The sequence below is a fragment of the Zophobas morio genome, unplaced genomic scaffold, assembly GCF_036711695.1.
Source record: "Zophobas morio isolate AGI-343-1 ecotype UQ-CSIRO unplaced genomic scaffold, CSIRO_AGI_Zmor_V1 ptg000008l, whole genome shotgun sequence".
NCBI lineage: Eukaryota > Metazoa > Arthropoda > Insecta > Coleoptera > Tenebrionidae > Zophobas > Zophobas morio.
Genome location: NW_026972113.1, coordinates 15,543,221 through 15,561,745, shown reverse-complemented (window position 1 = coordinate 15,561,745; position 18,525 = coordinate 15,543,221). Strand labels below are relative to the sequence as shown.

At 33.0% G+C, this 18,525-nt stretch overlaps 2 protein-coding genes across 6 annotated transcripts; one reads left to right on the top strand and one right to left on the bottom strand.

Annotated features, from left to right (window-relative positions):
* Window positions 1-1,225: 1,225 nt before the first annotated feature.
* On the bottom strand, window positions 1,226-10,940 carry LOC135125472 (glucose-6-phosphate exchanger SLC37A2). 4 transcript variants are annotated; one of them, XM_064051122.1, is made up of 12 exons: window positions 10,753-10,940; window positions 10,533-10,693; window positions 9,435-9,607; window positions 9,162-9,382; window positions 8,968-9,100; window positions 8,747-8,913; window positions 2,723-2,821; window positions 2,595-2,639; window positions 2,308-2,503; window positions 2,054-2,202; window positions 1,691-1,892; window positions 1,226-1,636 (listed from the first exon to the last, which is right to left on the bottom strand). In XM_064051122.1, the coding sequence occupies exons 1-12, from the start codon at window positions 10,753-10,755 to the stop codon at window positions 1,467-1,469; spliced, it is 1,719 nt and encodes a 572-aa protein (XP_063907192.1). In that variant the 5' UTR covers window positions 10,756-10,940; the 3' UTR covers window positions 1,226-1,466. The 4 variants fall into 4 exon arrangements, with proteins under 4 accessions (XP_063907192.1, XP_063907194.1, XP_063907195.1 ...); XM_064051124.1 differs by having other exon boundaries at window positions 10,533-10,673; window positions 10,753-10,939; XM_064051125.1 differs by having other exon boundaries at window positions 10,533-10,652; window positions 10,753-10,939.
* Window positions 10,941-11,075: 135 nt separating this feature from the next.
* On the top strand, window positions 11,076-18,038 carry LOC135125471 (cleavage and polyadenylation specificity factor 73-like). 2 transcript variants are annotated; one of them, XM_064051120.1, is made up of 13 exons: window positions 11,076-11,440; window positions 11,509-11,572; window positions 11,626-11,723; window positions 15,709-15,837; window positions 15,891-16,068; window positions 16,124-16,213; window positions 16,271-16,597; window positions 16,652-16,957; window positions 17,002-17,263; window positions 17,318-17,505; window positions 17,554-17,682; window positions 17,730-17,852; window positions 17,901-18,038. In XM_064051120.1, the coding sequence occupies exons 1-13, from the start codon at window positions 11,370-11,372 to the stop codon at window positions 17,991-17,993; spliced, it is 2,058 nt and encodes a 685-aa protein (XP_063907190.1). In that variant the 5' UTR covers window positions 11,076-11,369; the 3' UTR covers window positions 17,994-18,038. The 2 variants fall into 2 exon arrangements, with proteins under 2 accessions (XP_063907190.1, XP_063907191.1); XM_064051121.1 differs by having other exon boundaries at window positions 11,413-11,440; window positions 11,619-11,723.
* The last annotated feature ends 487 nt before the right edge of the window (window positions 18,039-18,525 follow it).

Below are 18,525 nucleotides of genomic sequence, written 5' to 3'. Positions count from 1 at the left end.
TTTTTTGTATTTAACACGAGTACTTAGAACGTATTTCAGATGGTAATTTCTCGTAGAAAAATAAGGGTTTTACAATTAAGCTCCGCCCCTCGGCTCACGGCGAATAAAAAAATCATCAGAATTGAGATAGGGCGGGTGGGCGGGGCTTATATTTTGTCCTTTTTTTTCTTAATATACATAGCCATCTTTTCGCGTTAACAAACTTAAAATATGGTTGAAATGGTACATTTTTGCAAATTATGGGGCGGAGCCTAATTGCAAAATCGATATTTCCGTACACAAAAATTCAAAATGTAAGCCCGCCCACCCGCCCGTTCTCAATTGTGATGATTTTTTGTATTCTCCGAGAACCAAGAGGGCGGAGCTTAACTGCAAAATACTTATTTCTTTACGAAAAATTAAAAACATGTATGTATATGTATTAAGAAAAAAAAGGCGAAATATAATTATTTGATTTTTTTTATTCTAAGAAACTTAAAACACGTTTAAAATGATAAATTTTTGTAAGTAAATATGGATTTTGCTATTAGGATCCGCCCCTAGGTATGCCAACGAATGTAAACTTTATCACTATTTAGATCAGGGCAGGTATGGGTGGGGCTTACTCTTTGGCTTTAATTTTTTCTTAATATAATAGTAGATTCTTGTAGACAACTATGGATTTTGCAATTAAGCCCCGCCCCTCGACCTGACAACGAATGAAAAATTCATTATAATGGTTTAAAAACTTGTTTTTAATTTCTCCTAGAAAAATAAGGATTTTGTAGTTAAGCTCCGCCCCTTTGGCTCACGACGAATAAAAAAATCATCACAATTGGGATAGGGCGGGTGGGCGGGGCAACATTTTGTTTTGATTTTTTAAATATCTGTAGACTTATTTAAAGTTCTTCTCAACGGCAAAAATGGAAGTAATGGGCGACGATAAATGATTGAAGCAAATTTTTGTGTTGGCAATTCTGAAATATTGGCAGCCACGCCTAACAAACGTGTTGATTGCTTATGGCTACATAAATGTCAATTTGACAATGAAGTACCATCAAAAATTTTAATGTGTCGCCAACCTCATAAAAAAAAAAGTCACAATCATTAGTAGTTATTCGGTACTTCTGCTCATTTGTAGGCGAACTTTAAACTTATTACCTTTACTTGACTGCGTTCGTTTCTTGGGTTAAAAATGACTCACCTTTTTTCTGCTGTGGTTCTTATTAAAATACATAAGACACTGTAACATGTTAGGAATGTAAACAATTCATTTTAGCGCCATAACATCCTGTACACGGTAACAACATAAATAAAAAAAAATTTTTTAAAGCTGTAACACATTATATCCTCCAGTATAATAAAACAATATCACATTAAAATTGATTCGTCTAATCAATGCGACACGATTATCGCAATTCTTAGACTATGGTTTGATAAGATAATACGTCACGAGCAGGAATAATATGCGCCAGCGATATTTAACGTTATTCAATTCTGATCTGTCTTCGTGAACTTCGGTACTTCCGGATCTCGTGCTTGAATAATCGTAAGAGTAGAACGAGGGCCAACACATCGGAAATCATCAACATTATAAAAACATTATTCCAGCCGTAACTGGAAACGAAACCTGCCAGCAAAGGTCCAACTGCAGCTCCTGCAAAAGAAAATCAGTAAACAAAAACATATTTAGACTCTATCGAATTTTTACCAATGGATCCTGTCCCATCAATAATGGCAGTAACCGTCGCCAAAGCTTTAGAATTTCCTTCTAAACTCGAGTGCGTACCCAATTCGGCCGAAACGGCTGTGGTTATCAAAGCATATGGACCATTCACCAATATTCCGACAATTATGAGGAGTATCATGTTCACAGCCAAATTGTAAGCACTGTATCTTTCATAAATGAACATCTGTGGAATACTGGGTGAATTCTTGTTCAATAACTAGACAGCGGATTTCTGTCGGGCTACGTCTCGATTATAGTTGGGGACGCGTGGATCGCCGGGAATCAGTAGTTTGATTTTTCTCGGCCCGACGGATATCCGCTGTCTATCAACAGCGTTTGACTCACCATAGGGGCGGCGACGGCCAACATACCGACGCATGTCGTTGCCGACATACCGCTATGGTCACTGATGACGCCGGCGGCGATTGCTCCTATTATTCCCCCAACATCAAAGAGTGTTGATAAGTCGGCACTCAAAGTGGCGCCCATGGCCTCTAAAATACAACTACACAACAATCTAGCCGACCAACTCAACATTTTCAAAATCGAATTGAATAGAGCAAAATTATGTATCTCGTTAATTTCCACTAATAACTTACGGTTAGAGTGGCTGATGTACAGAGGTAGCCAATACAAAAACGTGTAACTAACAAGTTTTGAAAAGAACAGCGACAGAGAAAACTCTACAACTCCTGGAATTTTCAAAGCTCCAAGAAATCCAATCGCCCTTTCGGTGCTCTCGGGAGCGTTGCCTCTCAGCAGTCGCGTTCTTTCGGTCAACCTCCTCTGGACTTCCTTGAAAATATTCAAATCAGTCACCTCGCGAGTGACAGTTTCCGGGAAAAAAGTGAAACGGTACCCGATTTTAACTTTAGCATGCACTTACAAAGTCGTCGGAGGACATGTATTGAACATTGTGTGTATTGGTGGCCTAAAATGAATTTTAAAAAGTGTACAGTAGTGTGAAAAAAAATTGAGTAAAGGGGTCATGGCCAGAGGGGATGTTGTACACACCTCTTCTCCAAGGATGATGTCTGTGTCGTCGGTTTCAGAACTGACATTGGAGGAGTTGTCCACGTTGGCGACGCGATTTTGAAGCTTTCGGTACGTTCGCTGGAAATTAAAGACAAAATGTCGAATTTTGTTTTTGATTTTTTACTAATACGATTTTTCAAAATATGTATTGCGACTTTTTAAATATTACATTTTTCGATTTTTCAGTTTTTTATTTTTCGATTTGTTGATGTTTTGATTGCTCGATTTTTTAAATTTTCAATTTTTCACCTTTTTGTTTCGATTTCTCAATCTTTCATTTTTTGCTCTCTCGTTTTTATATTTTTCGATTTTTCAATTTTTCGGAATTAATTTTTAATTTTTTTTTTCACTGTAATGTAAAAATTTAAAAATCGAAATTTGTAAAATCGCAAAATTGAAAAATCCCAAAACTTAAAAAACTCCATAAATCGAAAAATCGTCAAAAATTTAAATTTAAAAATTCGAAAAATTGAAAATTTACAAAATCGAGAAATCAAAACATCAACGAATCGAAATATAAAAAATCGAATCGAATAAGTAAAAAATCAAAAAGTCGAAAAATATAAAAATTTAAAAATCGAAATACATATTCAAAACTCTCAAAACTTTAACACTGAAAATTTGGAAATCGAAAAATTGACAAATCGAGAAATCGGAAAGACCAAAATTCGAAAGTCGAAAAATTAAAAAATCCGTTAATCCAGAAATTGAGAAATCAAAAATCCAAAAATTTAGAAACGCCAAAAATTTAAAAATTGAACTGAAATGAAAAAATGGAAAATTACGAAATGAAAAACTTAAAATAAAAAAATCCAAGAACCGAGAAGTCGAAAAATCGAAAATTTAAAAATTCGAAAAACTGAAAACTCGAGAATTCGAAACATCAAAAAATCGAAAAATTCATAAATTATCTAAAATTTAAAAAGTCGAAAAATTGGCAAATAAAAAAACTGAATTCGAAAAATCTAGAAATCGAGGAATCTAAAAGTTAAAAAAATTAAAAATACCGAAAAATTGAAAATCGAGAAATCGGAAGTGCAAAGAACCGAAAAATCGAAAAATTCAAAAATCTAAAATTGAAAAATGGAAAAATTGAGCAATAGAAAATTTGAAAACTCGTGAAATTGAAACATTTCAAAATTGAAAAGGCGACAAATCGAAAATTTACAAATCGAACAAGCTAAAAATGGAGAAATCTATAATTTAATAAGCTGACGGACAGACAGACGGAAATGGGAGACCTATTTTCTTCGTCCTCTTGGGGTCATGATAGGTCGAGAAAATGCAAAAGTAGAAAGTCGGCCGACGGACTCGATTACAATACTTCCTTTGCTTACCTTCGGGAAGTAAAAAGGAGGAAAAAGAGGACTAAAAAGGACGACAAACGACGAACAGGGGCGAAAAGGACGAACAGGGACGAAAAGGACGAACAGGGACGAACAAGGACAAAAAATGATGAAAAGGACGAAAGAGAATAATAAGGCCGAAAAAGGACGAAAAGGCCGGGACGAATAAGGACGACAAAGGACGAATAAGGACGACAAAGGACGACAAAGGACGAATAAGGACGACAAAGGACGAAAAGGACGACATAGGACGAAAAAAGATAAGAAGGACGACAAAGGACGAAAAAGGATGAAAATGACGAAAAAGGCGCAAAAAGAGGACGACAAAGGACGAAAAAGGATAATGAGGACGAAAAGGATGAAAAAGAACGAAAAGGATGAAAAAGAACGAAAAGGACGAAAAAAGACGAAAAGGACGAAACTTCAAGAATTCAAAAATTTAAAATTAAAAGTCGAAAAATCGGAAACCCGAGAAATCAAAGATCTAAAATTTAAAAAATCGAACAATTGAAAAGAGGAAAATAGAAGAATCGAAAACCTGAAAAATCGAGAAATTGAGAAAACGAAAAATGTACAAACAAGAACTCGAAAAATCTAAAATTTAAAAATCGAAATGTTGAAAAATTAAAAAATGCCAAAACAGGAGCATCGAAAATTTTAAAAATCGAAACATTAAAAAATCGGAAAATCGAAAAACGTGAAATTCAAAAAGATGAAAAATTGAAAAATCAAAAAAACTCGAAAACAAAAAATTTAGAAATCGAGGAACCTAAAATTTAAAAAATTGAAAAACTAAAATATCGAAACATCGAAAAACCGAGAAATCAAAGATCTAAAACTTAAAAAATTGAAAAATTAGAAAATTTACAAAATCGAGAAATGTAACATTTTTTTGAAAATCGGATAAGTAAAAAATCAGAAAAACAGTAAGTCAAAAAATCTAAAAATTCGAAAATCGAGAAATACATATTGAAAAATCTCAAAACTTTAACATTGAAGATTTGAAAAATCGGAAAGACGAAAAGTCGAAAGTCGAAAAATTAAAAAATCCATTAAACCAAAAATTGAGAAATCAAAAAATCTAAAAATTTAGTAACGCCAAAAATGACGAAAAAATGGAAAATCGAAAAGTCTACAACTGAGAAGTCGAAAAATCTAAAATTTAAAAATTCGAAAAACTAAAAACTCGAGAAATCGAAACATCAAAAATCTAAAATTTAACAGTCGTAAAAATTGAATAATGGGTAATTTGAAAACTCGTGAAACTGAAACATTCCAAAACTGAAATCGAAAGTTAAGAACTGAAAAATTTGTAATAAAAAAAATTCAAAAAATTCAAAAATCGAACAATCTAAAAATGGAGAATTCTATAATTTAATAAATTGAAAAATTAAAATAATCAAAAATTGAAAATCGAGAAATCAGACCATCAAAAAATTGAAAAATCCAAGAATTCAAAATTCTAAAATTAAAAGTCGAAAAATCGAAATCCCTAGAAATCAAAGATCTAAAATTTAAAAAATCGAAGGATTGAAAAAAGGAAAACTGAAGAATCGAAAACCTGAAAAATAGAGAAATATTTCAAATAAAAAAATCGAAAATTTAAAAATTCGAAAAACTGAAGTGTGCTCACAAGCAGTTCAAGCTTACATCCTGTGTCGCAGATTATCAAAAATTTTGTGAACTTAGACGGTTATGTAGAATAAGTATAAGACAAGAATATAATAATTACGTAAGTACAGTTGAAAATAATCTTGTGAGTAATCCTAAATATTTCTGGAAATTCATACGCGCTATGCGTAAATCCTCAAATAACAATCTTGTTAATTTGCCTCTGAGCTTTGGTGACCAATTCTTTTCTGATGAGGTTGCGGCTTGTGAAGCTTTTAATGCTTATTTTTCTTCTGTATATTGTAATAATTCTAAGCCTGATTTTGACGTGTCTTATGATTGCGATGTTAGATTTAGCAATATATCAATTAATTTATCTGATGTAGTTGAAGCTTTGTCTAAACTTGATTCTAGTAAGGGACCTGGTCCTGATAATATACCACCGAAGTTTTTTAGAGAATGTGGTCCCCCAATTGCTACACCATTACATATTTTATTTAGCTTGTCTCTAAAGTCTGGTGAATTTCCCATGTTATGGAAGAAAGCACATGTAGTACCAGTACACAAATCTGGCAGTAAACACCATGTTGAAAATTATCGTCCAGTTTCGATTCTGTCTACACCAAGTAAATTATTTGAATCAATTGTGTACAATAAATGTTTTACCGTATATAAAAATATTATTACTCCATACCAACATGGATTTATTAACAAACGGTCTACTGTCACTAATTTACTTTGTTTTACGAATGAGTTAATTGACGCCATGAGTGTTGGATTTGAGGTTCATGCTATTTATACCGATTTAAGCAAAGCGTTTGATAAAATTAATCACAGTATTTTAGTAAAGAAGTTAAATGCTTATGGTATTTGTGGCTCTCTCTTACGGTGGTTCAAAAGTTATCTCTGTGATAGATGCCAGCAAGTTAAACTGGGTCTAAGTTTGTCAAGTTTCCGACATGTACCTTCTAGTGTCCCCCAGGGGTCAATTTTAGGACCGTTTTTGTTCTCGTTGTTCATTAACGATATTGGTAATAACTTTGTCTGTGCTTTTAGTTTATTTGCTGATGACTTAAAAATATATAGGGTTATCAAGGGCCTTAATGATACAATGTTCCTGCAGAGTGATATAGTTTCATTGCTTCGATGGTGTGACGAAAATCTCATGATCATAAACAGTGAAAAATGTCATATCGTTAAATTTAGTAAAAAAATATCATCGTCATCTCCTGCATAATGCATAATAAACTAAAAGTTTCAACTACCATTAAAGATCTCGGTGTCATTTTAGATTGCAAGTTAACATTTGCGGCTCATATAGATAATGTAATTGCAAGAGCTAACAGAGCACTTGGCTGTATCAAAAGATATGGGAGAGATTTTAAAAATTTACGAACACTAAATATTCTATACACAAACGTATGTTAGGTCAATTTTAGAATATGCCTGTATCGTTTGGTCACCATTTTATAAGACACATATTGATAGAATTGAATCTGTCCAGAATAAATATATTACATTTATAATGCGCTCGCTTCCTTATGGTGTTAGAGGCTCCCCTAAACTGTGCAAAATTTATGTAGGATTAAATAATTTATGTGATCGTAGGAAATTTTTTAAAATTTGTTTCATGTTCAAGCTTCTTAATAACATATGTGATGCACCATCAATTCTTCATACGCTTAAATTTAATGTGCCCCAATATGCAGTTCGTAAAGTTCCTTTGTTTTATATTGAAACTTACGGTCAATATTATGCATTGTACTCGCCTCTCAACAGTATATTGTTAGCTTGTAATCTAGTATCTAGTCTCAGCCAACGTAGATTTTTTTAATGATACTTTCAATAATTTTAAGGCGACACTGCGCCGCATTTTGTATAATTAGTTACTAGTAGTGATTATGTATCTTTTTATGTATGTAAAGGCTAAAATTTGCCGTCAATAAATCATTATTATTATTATTATCGAAAATTTTAAAAATCGAAACACTAAAAAATTGTAAAATCAAAAAACGTAGAGTTCAAAAAATCGAAAAATGGAAAAATCAAAAAACTCGAAAATAAAAAATTTAATAGTGCGAAACATTGAAAAATAGAAATATCGAAGAACCGTCAACTCGAAAAATCTAGAAATGGAGAAATAAAAAAATTAGAAATTCAAAAATCTAAAATTTAAAAGTCGAAAAATTGAACAATGGAAAATTTGAAAACTCGTGAAATTGAAACATTCCAAAACTGAAATGACGAAAAATTGAGAAATCGAAATGGGCCAAAATCGAAATCGAATGTAAAGAACTGAAAAATTTGAAATAAAAAAAAATCGAAAAATGAAAAATCGAACAATCTAAAAATTGAGAAATCTATAATTTAATAAATTAAAGAATTAAGATAATCAAAAATCGAAAATCGGGAAATCGGAACAACAAAAAATTGAAAAATCTCAAATTAATAGTTGAAAAATCGAAAACCCGAGAAATCAAAGATCTAAAATTTAAAAAATCGAAGAATTGAAAAAAGGAAAATTGAAGAATCGAAAACCTGAAAAAACGAGAAATTGAGAAATCGAAAAATTTAAAAATCTGAAACTTAAAAATCAAAATATTGAAGATAAACCAAAATTTATATCACTAAATATTAAACATTTTAGGTTACTTTGTCAGTGTGAGGCTTTTTAAGCGATTCTGTTTACTCCAAAAAAAAAAAAAAAAACAACGCAAGAAAAGGTGCTTTTTTTACGATATTTCTCTGTCATATTTTTTTTGTTGACTGAACTGTTTCACGGGCTTAGAACATGAAAAAAGCTGCAGTTTGATTATAGTACACCTGCATTTTTTAAAATCTCTACTGTTTGTTTCAGACTGTTTTTTTTTAACCTAATGTACTTGATTTTTTTGCACTTTACTTTTTCTTAGCTTTTCCTCCAAAAACCCCCAAACCTGATTTTTAATTTTTTTTCTTCAATTTCAACAAGCTGTAACCATACACAGATCAGAAAAAGCATGTCAGGTCATAAATATTTCTTTCACGATTAATTAAAAAAAATTACCCCATTCTGCTGCCTTTCCTCGGGACCGCTGATGGTGCAGCCTACATCACCAGGATTCACCACCAAAAATAGGAATACTACGAATCCAACAATGCCGATTATCAAACCCGGCATTATAAACGAGAGCGACCAATCAGTTTCCACGTACTCTGCTGCTATCAACGAACCTGTAACAACATCCCTAGATGTACAAAACGCACCCAAATCGGCGAAAACCTCACCTAGAATATTTCCTATACTTGTGTGCGAGTTCCACAAACCAAAAATCAATCCGCGTTTTTTCTTTCCGAACCAGTTGCTCATTACGGTAACGACTCCCGGCCAACCGCTCGTCTGAGCCACTCCAGCCAGACCCTGTAAACATTATAATGGAATGAAAATTCAACAAACTTTTCATAGAATTCTCTTATTTTACCTGCACGATTACGTAATACCACAAATTGTGAATATTATAACTCTTTGCGATTCCAAACATGTAGCTGAAAATCCCCGACAACAACATCCCCAAGCTCAAAAAGTATCTCAGGTTGAATCGCTCGGCGATGAACCCCGAAATAAACATAGCAACTGCGTAACTGAACAAGAAAGACGAATCCAATTCGCCCAGCAGTTGAGATGCATTTGAGTCCGTTCCATCTAAATGTGTATAATAAAGAGCACTGTTTGGAAAAATGTGATTCATTCTTACTAAATGGGGCCCAGTCGCACCACGTCCCTCTGTTGCTCGGGTCTATGTCAGGGGGCGGCGTCATGCCACTGCAGTTTTGGTGCAGGACTGTCTTTACGACGGAAATTGGTTTTCTTGATAAATGGTAAGACATGTAAGCTACATAGGTTAGGAAGACAATACTGGCTCGGTAGCTGAAAATCAACAATACCGTTTATATATTTTTTTTCATTAATTGACTGCTTCACAATTTTTTTGTACATATTCTATTGACATGTCTATAAATTCACCTTGAACCATTAAATAAGTCCATTATAAAAGAGAGAAATTTATTGCCAACAAATTAATGTGTTATTTCTGTGAGCTACTACAGTAAGTTCATTTTAGTTGCATATAGTTTGGGAAATTTCATTCTACCTTATAAAATGTTATTGACAATAACGAGACGGGCAGTGGTACAATAGTAAGAAATATTTATGTACATCTGAATTTGTCGGAGAACATTTAGCAGGTATGTAGTTGTACTCATAAAATAATGGTCCCTGTCCGGACCTGGATTATTCGGCTTTATAACATCTGGGTATTACCGACACGCGACAACTTTAAGTTGTAAATATCTCTTGCTATTGTACTACTGTCCGTCTCGTTATTGCCAATAAAATTTTATAGGGTAGAAAGAAATTTCCCAAAGTATAAGTGCATAATAAAATTTTATCAACTTCTTTCATGAATAGGCGATGATGTGTCCAACCACAACACCCACAATTGATAATCTATGACAGCACACAGTTGGACTTATCTCACTACCCATTTTATTACTACATGAATCCAATAAATATTGAACTTGACCTGAATGAAGATTTTTAGATATTAATCTTAATATTAATTTAATTATTATATACATTTATATACATCTCGTTTTAGATTCATATAAAAATTACATTATTATTTAGATATTCAAATTTCATTATCATGTCTGTTATCTCAATAATGTGATATGCTAGAAAAAGCTAATTGCACAACGATCCCTGGTATTCCTTTCATTGACGACTTTTTGTGGTAGACCAGTCAGAATTATTGGTTTACAACAATGATTTAGATAAAAGTAGGTGTACTCACCATAATTCTCTATTGAAATGCAGACGTGGGCAACACTTATCTGTTATTTTTTGTAACAGTTGGATCCCCCAGGGGACTTCTCGTGTGCTGTGGCTCATTTTCAATTTTTTGAGGTTAGGTCTAAAAATGTGGCGATAGAGGCTACAAAGGTGATAAATAATCTACAAAATTTCGAAATTTATCAAAATTCGAGATAATAAATAGTATTTTCGTGACTTACCATAAATTAAACAGACTTGAATGAGTTAAATTAACTCTCCATGGTGTACGATTTGTTACTTATTGTTTTTATCATTATCGGACACGTTATCAGTGATAATCAAATAATCAAACACATTAACTGAACGTCATTAAGGGAGACTTTTATTTTCTTCTAACAAAACGGACACATCACACAGCACACGAGACGTCAATGATGTCCATATGTCAATCCCACAGAACAAAGAATAACTAGGACTAGGACTCCTCGATTTACGTTGGCAGCAGTGTTTAGTCTCTTCTATATTAATCTGTGACTCACTATGATTAAACCTTTTGTGTACAAATAAAAATTACTCTCATTTTAGTACGAACATTTAAAAAAAAATCATAATACAGCTACATATAAACGTGTTACTAGTTATTCTGTGATAGTAACCATAGAATCATAGAACGTAGAATATCCCCACTGATTTGAATGCTTTTTTTATGTTGGTACGCACTGAGGATTTTTAGGTTATGATAATGACTGAAATCAGATAACCTAATAAATGAAATAATTATTATCGTTTTCTGTCGGATCTAACACGGTGAACAAGATATACTATCTGGTATAAAACTAAATTCACATTACACAAAATGTCAACAAAAAGGAAGCCAGAATCTCAAGTACCGGCAGAAGAAAGTGACCAATTAATCATAAGACCACTGTAAGTGTGGGGCGACTTTTCTGCCCCCGTTTTATTTAAAAAATATCTCTCACTTATTTTATTTTAAGGGGTGCTGGTCAGGAAGTGGGCCGATCCTGTATTATGCTTGAATTTAAGGGCAAAAAAATTATGGTAAGCTGTCCTTATCTACTGTTTGTTTTGGAATGGCTTATTTTAGCTTTTAGCTAGATTGTGGCATTCATCCTGGTTTATCAGGTATGGATGCTTTACCGTTTGTTGATTTGATTGAAGCCGATGAAATCGACCTATTGCTGATCTCCCAGTAAGTTACAACTGTGGTTCCAACAAAGGTGGATTGTGTTGTAATAGAGTCTATATATTTTCATGCATTTTAAGTGGAATTTATGAACTCAGTTGTGATAAATTTTTCATTCGTTGTCAGATCGAGGGGCGGGGCTTGATTCCAAGGTTATGTAAGATATGTTTTTGAGTATCGTGTTATTCAAAAAATAATATGTACATAGATTAAGAAAAAATTAAAGCCAAAGATTAAGCCCCACCCATACCTGCCCTGATCTTAATAATAATCATGAAATTTTCATTTGTTTGCAGACCTAGGGGCGGAGCCTAAATGCAAAATCCATATTTATTTACAAAAATTTACAATTTTAAACATGTTTTAAGTTTCTAAGAATAAAAAAATGATCACAATTGAGATGAGGTGGGTGGGCGAGGTTTATATTTTGCCTTTTTTTCTTAATATACATAGAATTCTTTGAACAACGCGATACTCAAAAACATGTTTTTAATTTCTTGTAAAGAAATGTGTTTGCAGTTATACTCGCCCCCTTGGTTCACAGCGAATAAAAAAAATCATCACAATTGACACAGGGCGGGTGGGCGGGCTTACATTTTGCCTTTTTGTTTGAATATGTGTAGACTTCTTTTCACAACATGGAACTTAAAACATGTTTAAAATGGAAAATTTGTCCCTATCGATTTTGCAATTAGGCTTGGCCCCGTAGTTGCAAAATCCATATTTTCTTGCAAAAATGTACTATTTCAACCATGTTCTCAGTTTCTTGTTGTGAAAAGATGGCTATATATTTTCAGAAAAATACGTCAAAATATATGCCCCGCCCACCCGCCCTCTCTCAATTCTGATGATTTTGTGTATTCGTCGTAAGCCGAGAGTACAATCCTTATTTTTCTAGGAGAAATTACCATGTGAAATATGTTCTTAAGTAATCGGGTTATACAAAGAAAACTAAATGTATTAATTAAGGTCCCATTCATCCGTCTCGATCTCAATCGTGATGAATTTTTCATTCGTTGTCAGACCGAGGGGCGGAGCGTAATTGCAAAATCGATATTTTTCTATACAAATTTACTTACCATTTTAAACATGTTTTACTTTTATTTTTTACGACTTTGATTCTACGATTTCTAGATTTTTGGAATGTTTAAATTTTCGACTTTTCGATTTTTTAATTTTTCGACTGGAAATTTCGAATTTTCGAGTTCTGGATTTTTTGATTTATCGATTTTTAGATTTTACAAATTTTCGATTTTTCGATATTTTCGGTTTTATGCCTTATCAATTTCTCGAATTTTCGACGTATAATTTTTTCGACTTCTCAATTTTTGGATCTTCTGATTTTCCGAAAATTCGATTTCCCGGTTTTTCGACTTTTTGATTTTTGTTTTTTCGGTTTATCGATTTTGGGTTTTTTGATTTTTCGATATTTCATTTTTTAGTTTCTTCAAATTTTCGATTTTTACATTTTTTGATTTGGATTTTTGGGTTTTGCGATCTTTGGATTGTACGGTTTTGTTTTTTCGATTTTTCCTGTTTTCGATTTTTTGATTTTTGGACTTTTCGATTTTTGGATGTTTCTAATTGGTTTTTTCGATTTGTCGATTGTTTGACTTATCGATTTTTTAATTTTTCTGATTGTACATCTTTTGGATTTTTGGATTTTTCGAATGTTTGTTTTCCCGATTTCCCCATTTTCGACTTTTCGTTTTTTCCATTTTTCGACTTTTCGAATTGTCAAATGTTTGACTTCTTGGTTTTTCAATTTTTGGATATCTGGAAATATCGAGCAATTATGTAAATTTTCGATTTTTAATTTTTTTGATATTTCGACTTTTTGAATTGGATTTTTGAGTTTTTCGATTTTTGGATTTTATGTTTTTATTTTTCCGTTTTCGTTTTTTCGATTTTTGAATTGTTCGAGAGATTTTTCGGCTTATCGATTTTTCGACTTGGATTTTTCGATTTTTTTGACTTTTCCGATTTTTGGATTTTTGTATTCTTCAAATGCTTGATTCTTCATTTTTTGTATTATTCTGACTTCTCAATTTTTCTGATCATCCGACTTTTCGTGTTCTCGATTTCTAGATTTTTCAATTTCTCAATTTTTGGATTTGGCGCCTTCGATTTTCTGAATTTTTGATTTTTTAATTTTTCAACTTTTCGATTTGTCGAATGTTCGATTTTTCTGTTTTCGATTTTCGATCGATTCTTCAAATTTTCGATTTTTCCCCTGTTTTTCGAATTTTGGATTTTCTGCTTTATCGATTTTTGACTTTTTCATTTTTCGATTTTTGGTTTTTTCGAATTTTTGGGTTTCGACTTTTGGTTTTCTCGATTTGTCTACTGCGATTTTTCTATTTTTACATTTCTTTTATGGATGGGATTTTTCGACTTTTTGATTTTGGATTTTTGATTTTTTGATTTTCCATTTTTTCGATGTTTCGAGTTTTGCATTTTTAGATTTATTTAGACTTTTTAAATTCTGGATGTTTTCAGAATTTCAGATTTCTCGATATGTCGACTTTGATTTTTGAATTTTTCGATTCACCTGTTTGTGGATTTTTCGACTTTTCGATTTGTGATTTTTTGAATTTTTCGACATATATGGAAGTCTTGTTTTTCCAATTTAAAAGTTCTGGATTTTTTGATTTGTAGATTCGTAGATTTTTGAAAATTTCGATTTCTCCTTTTTTTGATTTTTTGATTTCCCAATTTTTCGACTTCCGTTTTTGAATTTCTCGATTTTTCGACATTACGATTTCTCGATTTTCCAATTTCCCGATTTTTAGGCTTTGATTTTTCGACCTTTTCATGTTTCGTTTTTTGGTTTTTTCGAATTTCGAGTTCCGACTTTTCATTTTTTCGAGTTTTGGATTTTTCTAAATTTCGATTTTCAGATTTTTCGATTTTTCAGTTTTTCGATTTCTAGATTTCTCAATTTAGAATTTTTGATTTTTGGATTTCCTCTTTTTACCAGTTTTATGGTAAGACTTTTTGATTTTTGGATAGTTCAATTTTTCGACTTTTCGAAATTTCAAATTGTCGACTTTTGGATTTTTTGATTTATCGATTTTTAGATTTTTCAAATATTCGTTTTTTTGACTTATCGATTTCTCGAATTTTCGACTTACATTTTTTCGAGTTTTTGAGTTTTACGTTGTTTGAAATTTCAATTTCTAGTTTTCTCAATTTAGATTTTTCAATTTCTCGACTTTTCGACTTTCGAATTTTTCGTTTTTCCGACTTCGACTTTTCGATTTGTCGACTTTTGGTTTTTCGATTATTCAATTTTGGATTTCTCTTTTTTTACGACTTCGATTCTACGATTTTTCGATTTTTGTATTAATCAATTCTTCGACTTTTCGATTTTTCAATTATTAGATTTCCCAATTCTTTCGAGTTTTCGATTTTTCGACTTTCCTATTTGTGATTAGTTAATTTTTAGATTTTTCAAATTTTCAATTTTTTGACTTCTCGATATCCCGACTTTTCGACTTACGTCTTTTCGAGTTTTTGAGTTTTAGATTGTTTGAAATTTCAATTTCTAGTTTTCTCAATTTAGACTTTTCAATTTCTCGATGTTTCGACTTTCAGATTTTTCGATTTTCTGCCTGGATTTTTCGATTTGTCGATTTTTCGATTATTCATTTTTGGATTTCTCTTTTTTACGACTTCGATTCTACGTTTTTCGGTTTTTGTTTTAATCAATTCTTCGACTTTTCGATTTTTAAATTTCTCAATTCTTTTGAGTTTTCGATTTTTGGATTTTTCGACTTTCCGATTTGTGGTTTGTTAATTTTTGGATTTTTCAAACTTTCGATTTGTTAATTTTTTGATTTTTTAACTTTTTAATTTAAAATTTTTCGACTTTGCGTCAGCGACAAGTTTATAAATCGACCTGAAATTTAAATTCGCCCAAGTATTTTACTTTAGCCACCTAAATAAAAAAAAAATGTAGGCACGTTATTCTAGTAACATTTATTTCAAGTTTTCATCTTGACCACTGTGGTGCTCTACCCTGGTTTTTACAAAAAACCAGCTTTAAAGGAAGGTGCTTCATGACTCACGCAACTAAAGCCATTTATCGTTGGTTACTGTCGGATTACATAAAAGTCAGGTAAGTGTCGTAAGCGTCTTAGAATGAATTCGACGTTGAATAAAAAAATGTAGCAACATTGCAACCGAACAAATGCTTTACACTGAAGCAGACTTGGAAGCTAGTATGGACAAAATCGAAACCATAAATTTCCACGAAGAAAAAGATGTATTGGGTGTGAAATTTTGGGCTTACAATGCGGGACATGTTTTAGGAGCAGCGATGTTCATGATCGAAATAGCCGGTGTTAAAGTATGTGTAATATTTATGTAAATGTTACATGGAGTGAAATTTCTTTATTTGTTAGATTTTGTACACAGGCGACTTTTCTCGTCAGGAAGATCGCCATTTAATGGCCGCTGAAATCCCTACGGTCCATCCAGATGTTTTAATCACTGTAATGACGATTTTTAATATTAATAAATGTGATTTTTTGTTAAAAATATTCCAATAGGAATCCACCTACGGCACTCATATCCATGAAAAGCGGGAAGAACGAGAAAGTCGATTTACCAATTTAGTTCACGATATTGTAAACCGAGGTGGTCGGTGTCTGATCCCCGTTTTTGCGTTGGGACGAGCCCAGGAGTTACTTTTGATTCTGGATGAATATTGGAGTCAACATCCTGATTTACACGATATTCCGATTTATTACGCGTCGTCTTTGGCAAAAAAGTGCATGGCTGTATATCAGACGTACATCAACGCTATGAATGATAAAATTCGACGACAGATCGCCATCAATAATCCGTTTGTCTTTAAACATATATCAAACTTGAAGGTATTTTATTTTTTCGAAATTTTATTATATAAATAAAACCCATGGAATCTCTAGGGTATCGATCATTTCGAAGACATCGGTCCTTGTGTAATAATGGCATCTCCCGGTATGTTGCAAAGCGGCCTTTCCAGGGAATTGTTCGAATTGTGGTGTACGGATACGAAAAACGGCGTCATCATAGCAGGGTATTGCGTGGAAGGCACTCCGGCGAAGACGATTCTGTCCGAACCGGAAGAAATTACAACGATGATCGGCCAAAAACTGCCGCTTAAAATGTCAGTGGATTACATTTCCTTCTCGGCTCACACGGATTATCAACAAACTAGCGAATTGATACGCATCCTGAAACCGCCTCATGTCGTAAGTGTCCAACCTGTGTCGTACTTTTCGTAATGAGAGACAAGGTTTTAGTGCATGGCGAACAAAACGAAATGAGTCGTTTGAAGGCAGCGCTTCAGAGAGAATACGAAGACGATCCAAACACAACAATTTATTTTCACAATCCGCGAAATACACACTGTGTTGAACTGTATTTTCGTGGTGAAAAAACCGCCAAAGTTATGGGGAGTTTAGCGGTGGAAGAACCAAACGCAGGGAACACGTTATCAGGGGTTTTAGTAAAAAGAAACTTCAACTATCATTTGCTGGCGGCTAACGATTTACCAAGTGAGTTTAATAAAAATAAAAAGTGCAATCTTTTTTTTGTTTTTTTTTTTTAAGAATACACCGACATGAGTATGAGCCAAATCATGCAAAGACAAAGTATCCACTACTCCGGAAACACGGGAGTGCTGCGCCACTTGATCACACAGGTTGCTGGCTTGCTGGAGCCTATCGAAGGTGACAAGAAAGTTAGAGCATTTAACGCGATCGATATTACCATAGAAAATAAAATCATTACTCTCGAGGTGACGTCTACTCATTTGTTATGCATTTTATCTTAAATGAATTTTTAGTGGATCGCGAATCCCGTAAATGACATGTACGCTGACGCAATCGTCGCAGCGATACTTCAAGCCGACCTCCTGGATACACCTATAAAAAATCTATCGACAAGCGTAAAAGTCGATCGGATGCATTTTAAAGTGTGTAGGACGGTGCTTACTGATTTTTTTTTAATGTGTCGTTCCAGGAGTGCCTGATTGAAATGCTTCAGGACATGTTTGGTGAAGATTCCGTTCCAAAAATGTTCAAAGGCGAAAGGTTGTACGTTACCGTGAATGATAAAAAAGCGGATATAGATTTATCAAACTTGGTAAGTTTTAATAAGTCTCGATGAAAAAAAATGTTGACTTTGTTACAGGAGGTTACTTGTCCTGAAGACGAAACGTTTAAACAAATTGTTGAAACTGCAGTTACAAAGTTGTATCAGTCGTTGGCTCCTCCGCAGATTTAATACAGATATGTACATTATTAAATGTAAATAAATATTTTGAACTTTTTTTTTGGTTGATATTGGAGTTTTAACTCCTTTCTTTTCGTATTATGGAACATGTATACGACGCGCGCGCGCGTGTCGAGTTCGAGCTCGGTGTCGGTGTCGAGGTCAGCGAAACCAGTCTGAACTGAGTCATGAACAATATTTACATGAAACACTTAGAGAGTGGTGCTGATTCCGTCTCTTAGGAGCCCCACAACCTACACCCACTGCCATAATTCAACCACAACGACCCTTATTATTATAATAATTATATAATAATTAATTATGATATTTCTATATGATAAATAAATAAAAGTATTTTTTAAAATTAATGACTTCGTCGCCATACGTGTTTAATTTATATAAATTGGCAACGCACAGTTAAAACTCCCTCCATGTGTCCCTGGGTCGACGCACTCTTTTTTTCTATGCCTCTTCTCGGGCGTAAGATATAGTAATGGTCAATTATACGAATTCATTTCATGTTTTGTAGGCAGCTGATTAGGAG

What these genes read in the sequence shown, in the direction of transcription:
- LOC135125472 (XM_064051122.1), bottom strand. An exon ending in ACATCATCCTTGGAGAAGAG is followed by an intron (nt 2,640 to 2,722) that starts GTGTGTACAACA and finishes AATTCATTTTAG; the next exon opens with GCCACCAATACACACAATGT. An exon ending in TGATGGGACAGGATCCATTG is followed by an intron (nt 1,637 to 1,690) that starts GTAAAAATTCGA and finishes TTTCTTTTGCAG; the next exon opens with GAGCTGCAGTTGGACCTTTG.
- LOC135125471 (XM_064051120.1), top strand. Translation starts at nt 11,370, where the DNA reads ATGTCAACAAAAAGGAAGCCAGAATCTCAAGTACCGGCAGAAGAAAGT. An exon ending in TCGAAATAGCCGGTGTTAAA is followed by an intron (nt 16,069 to 16,123) that starts GTATGTGTAATA and finishes TTTATTTGTTAG; the next exon opens with ATTTTGTACACAGGCGACTT. An exon ending in ATATAGATTTATCAAACTTG is followed by an intron (nt 17,853 to 17,900) that starts GTAAGTTTTAAT and finishes ACTTTGTTACAG; the next exon opens with GAGGTTACTTGTCCTGAAGA.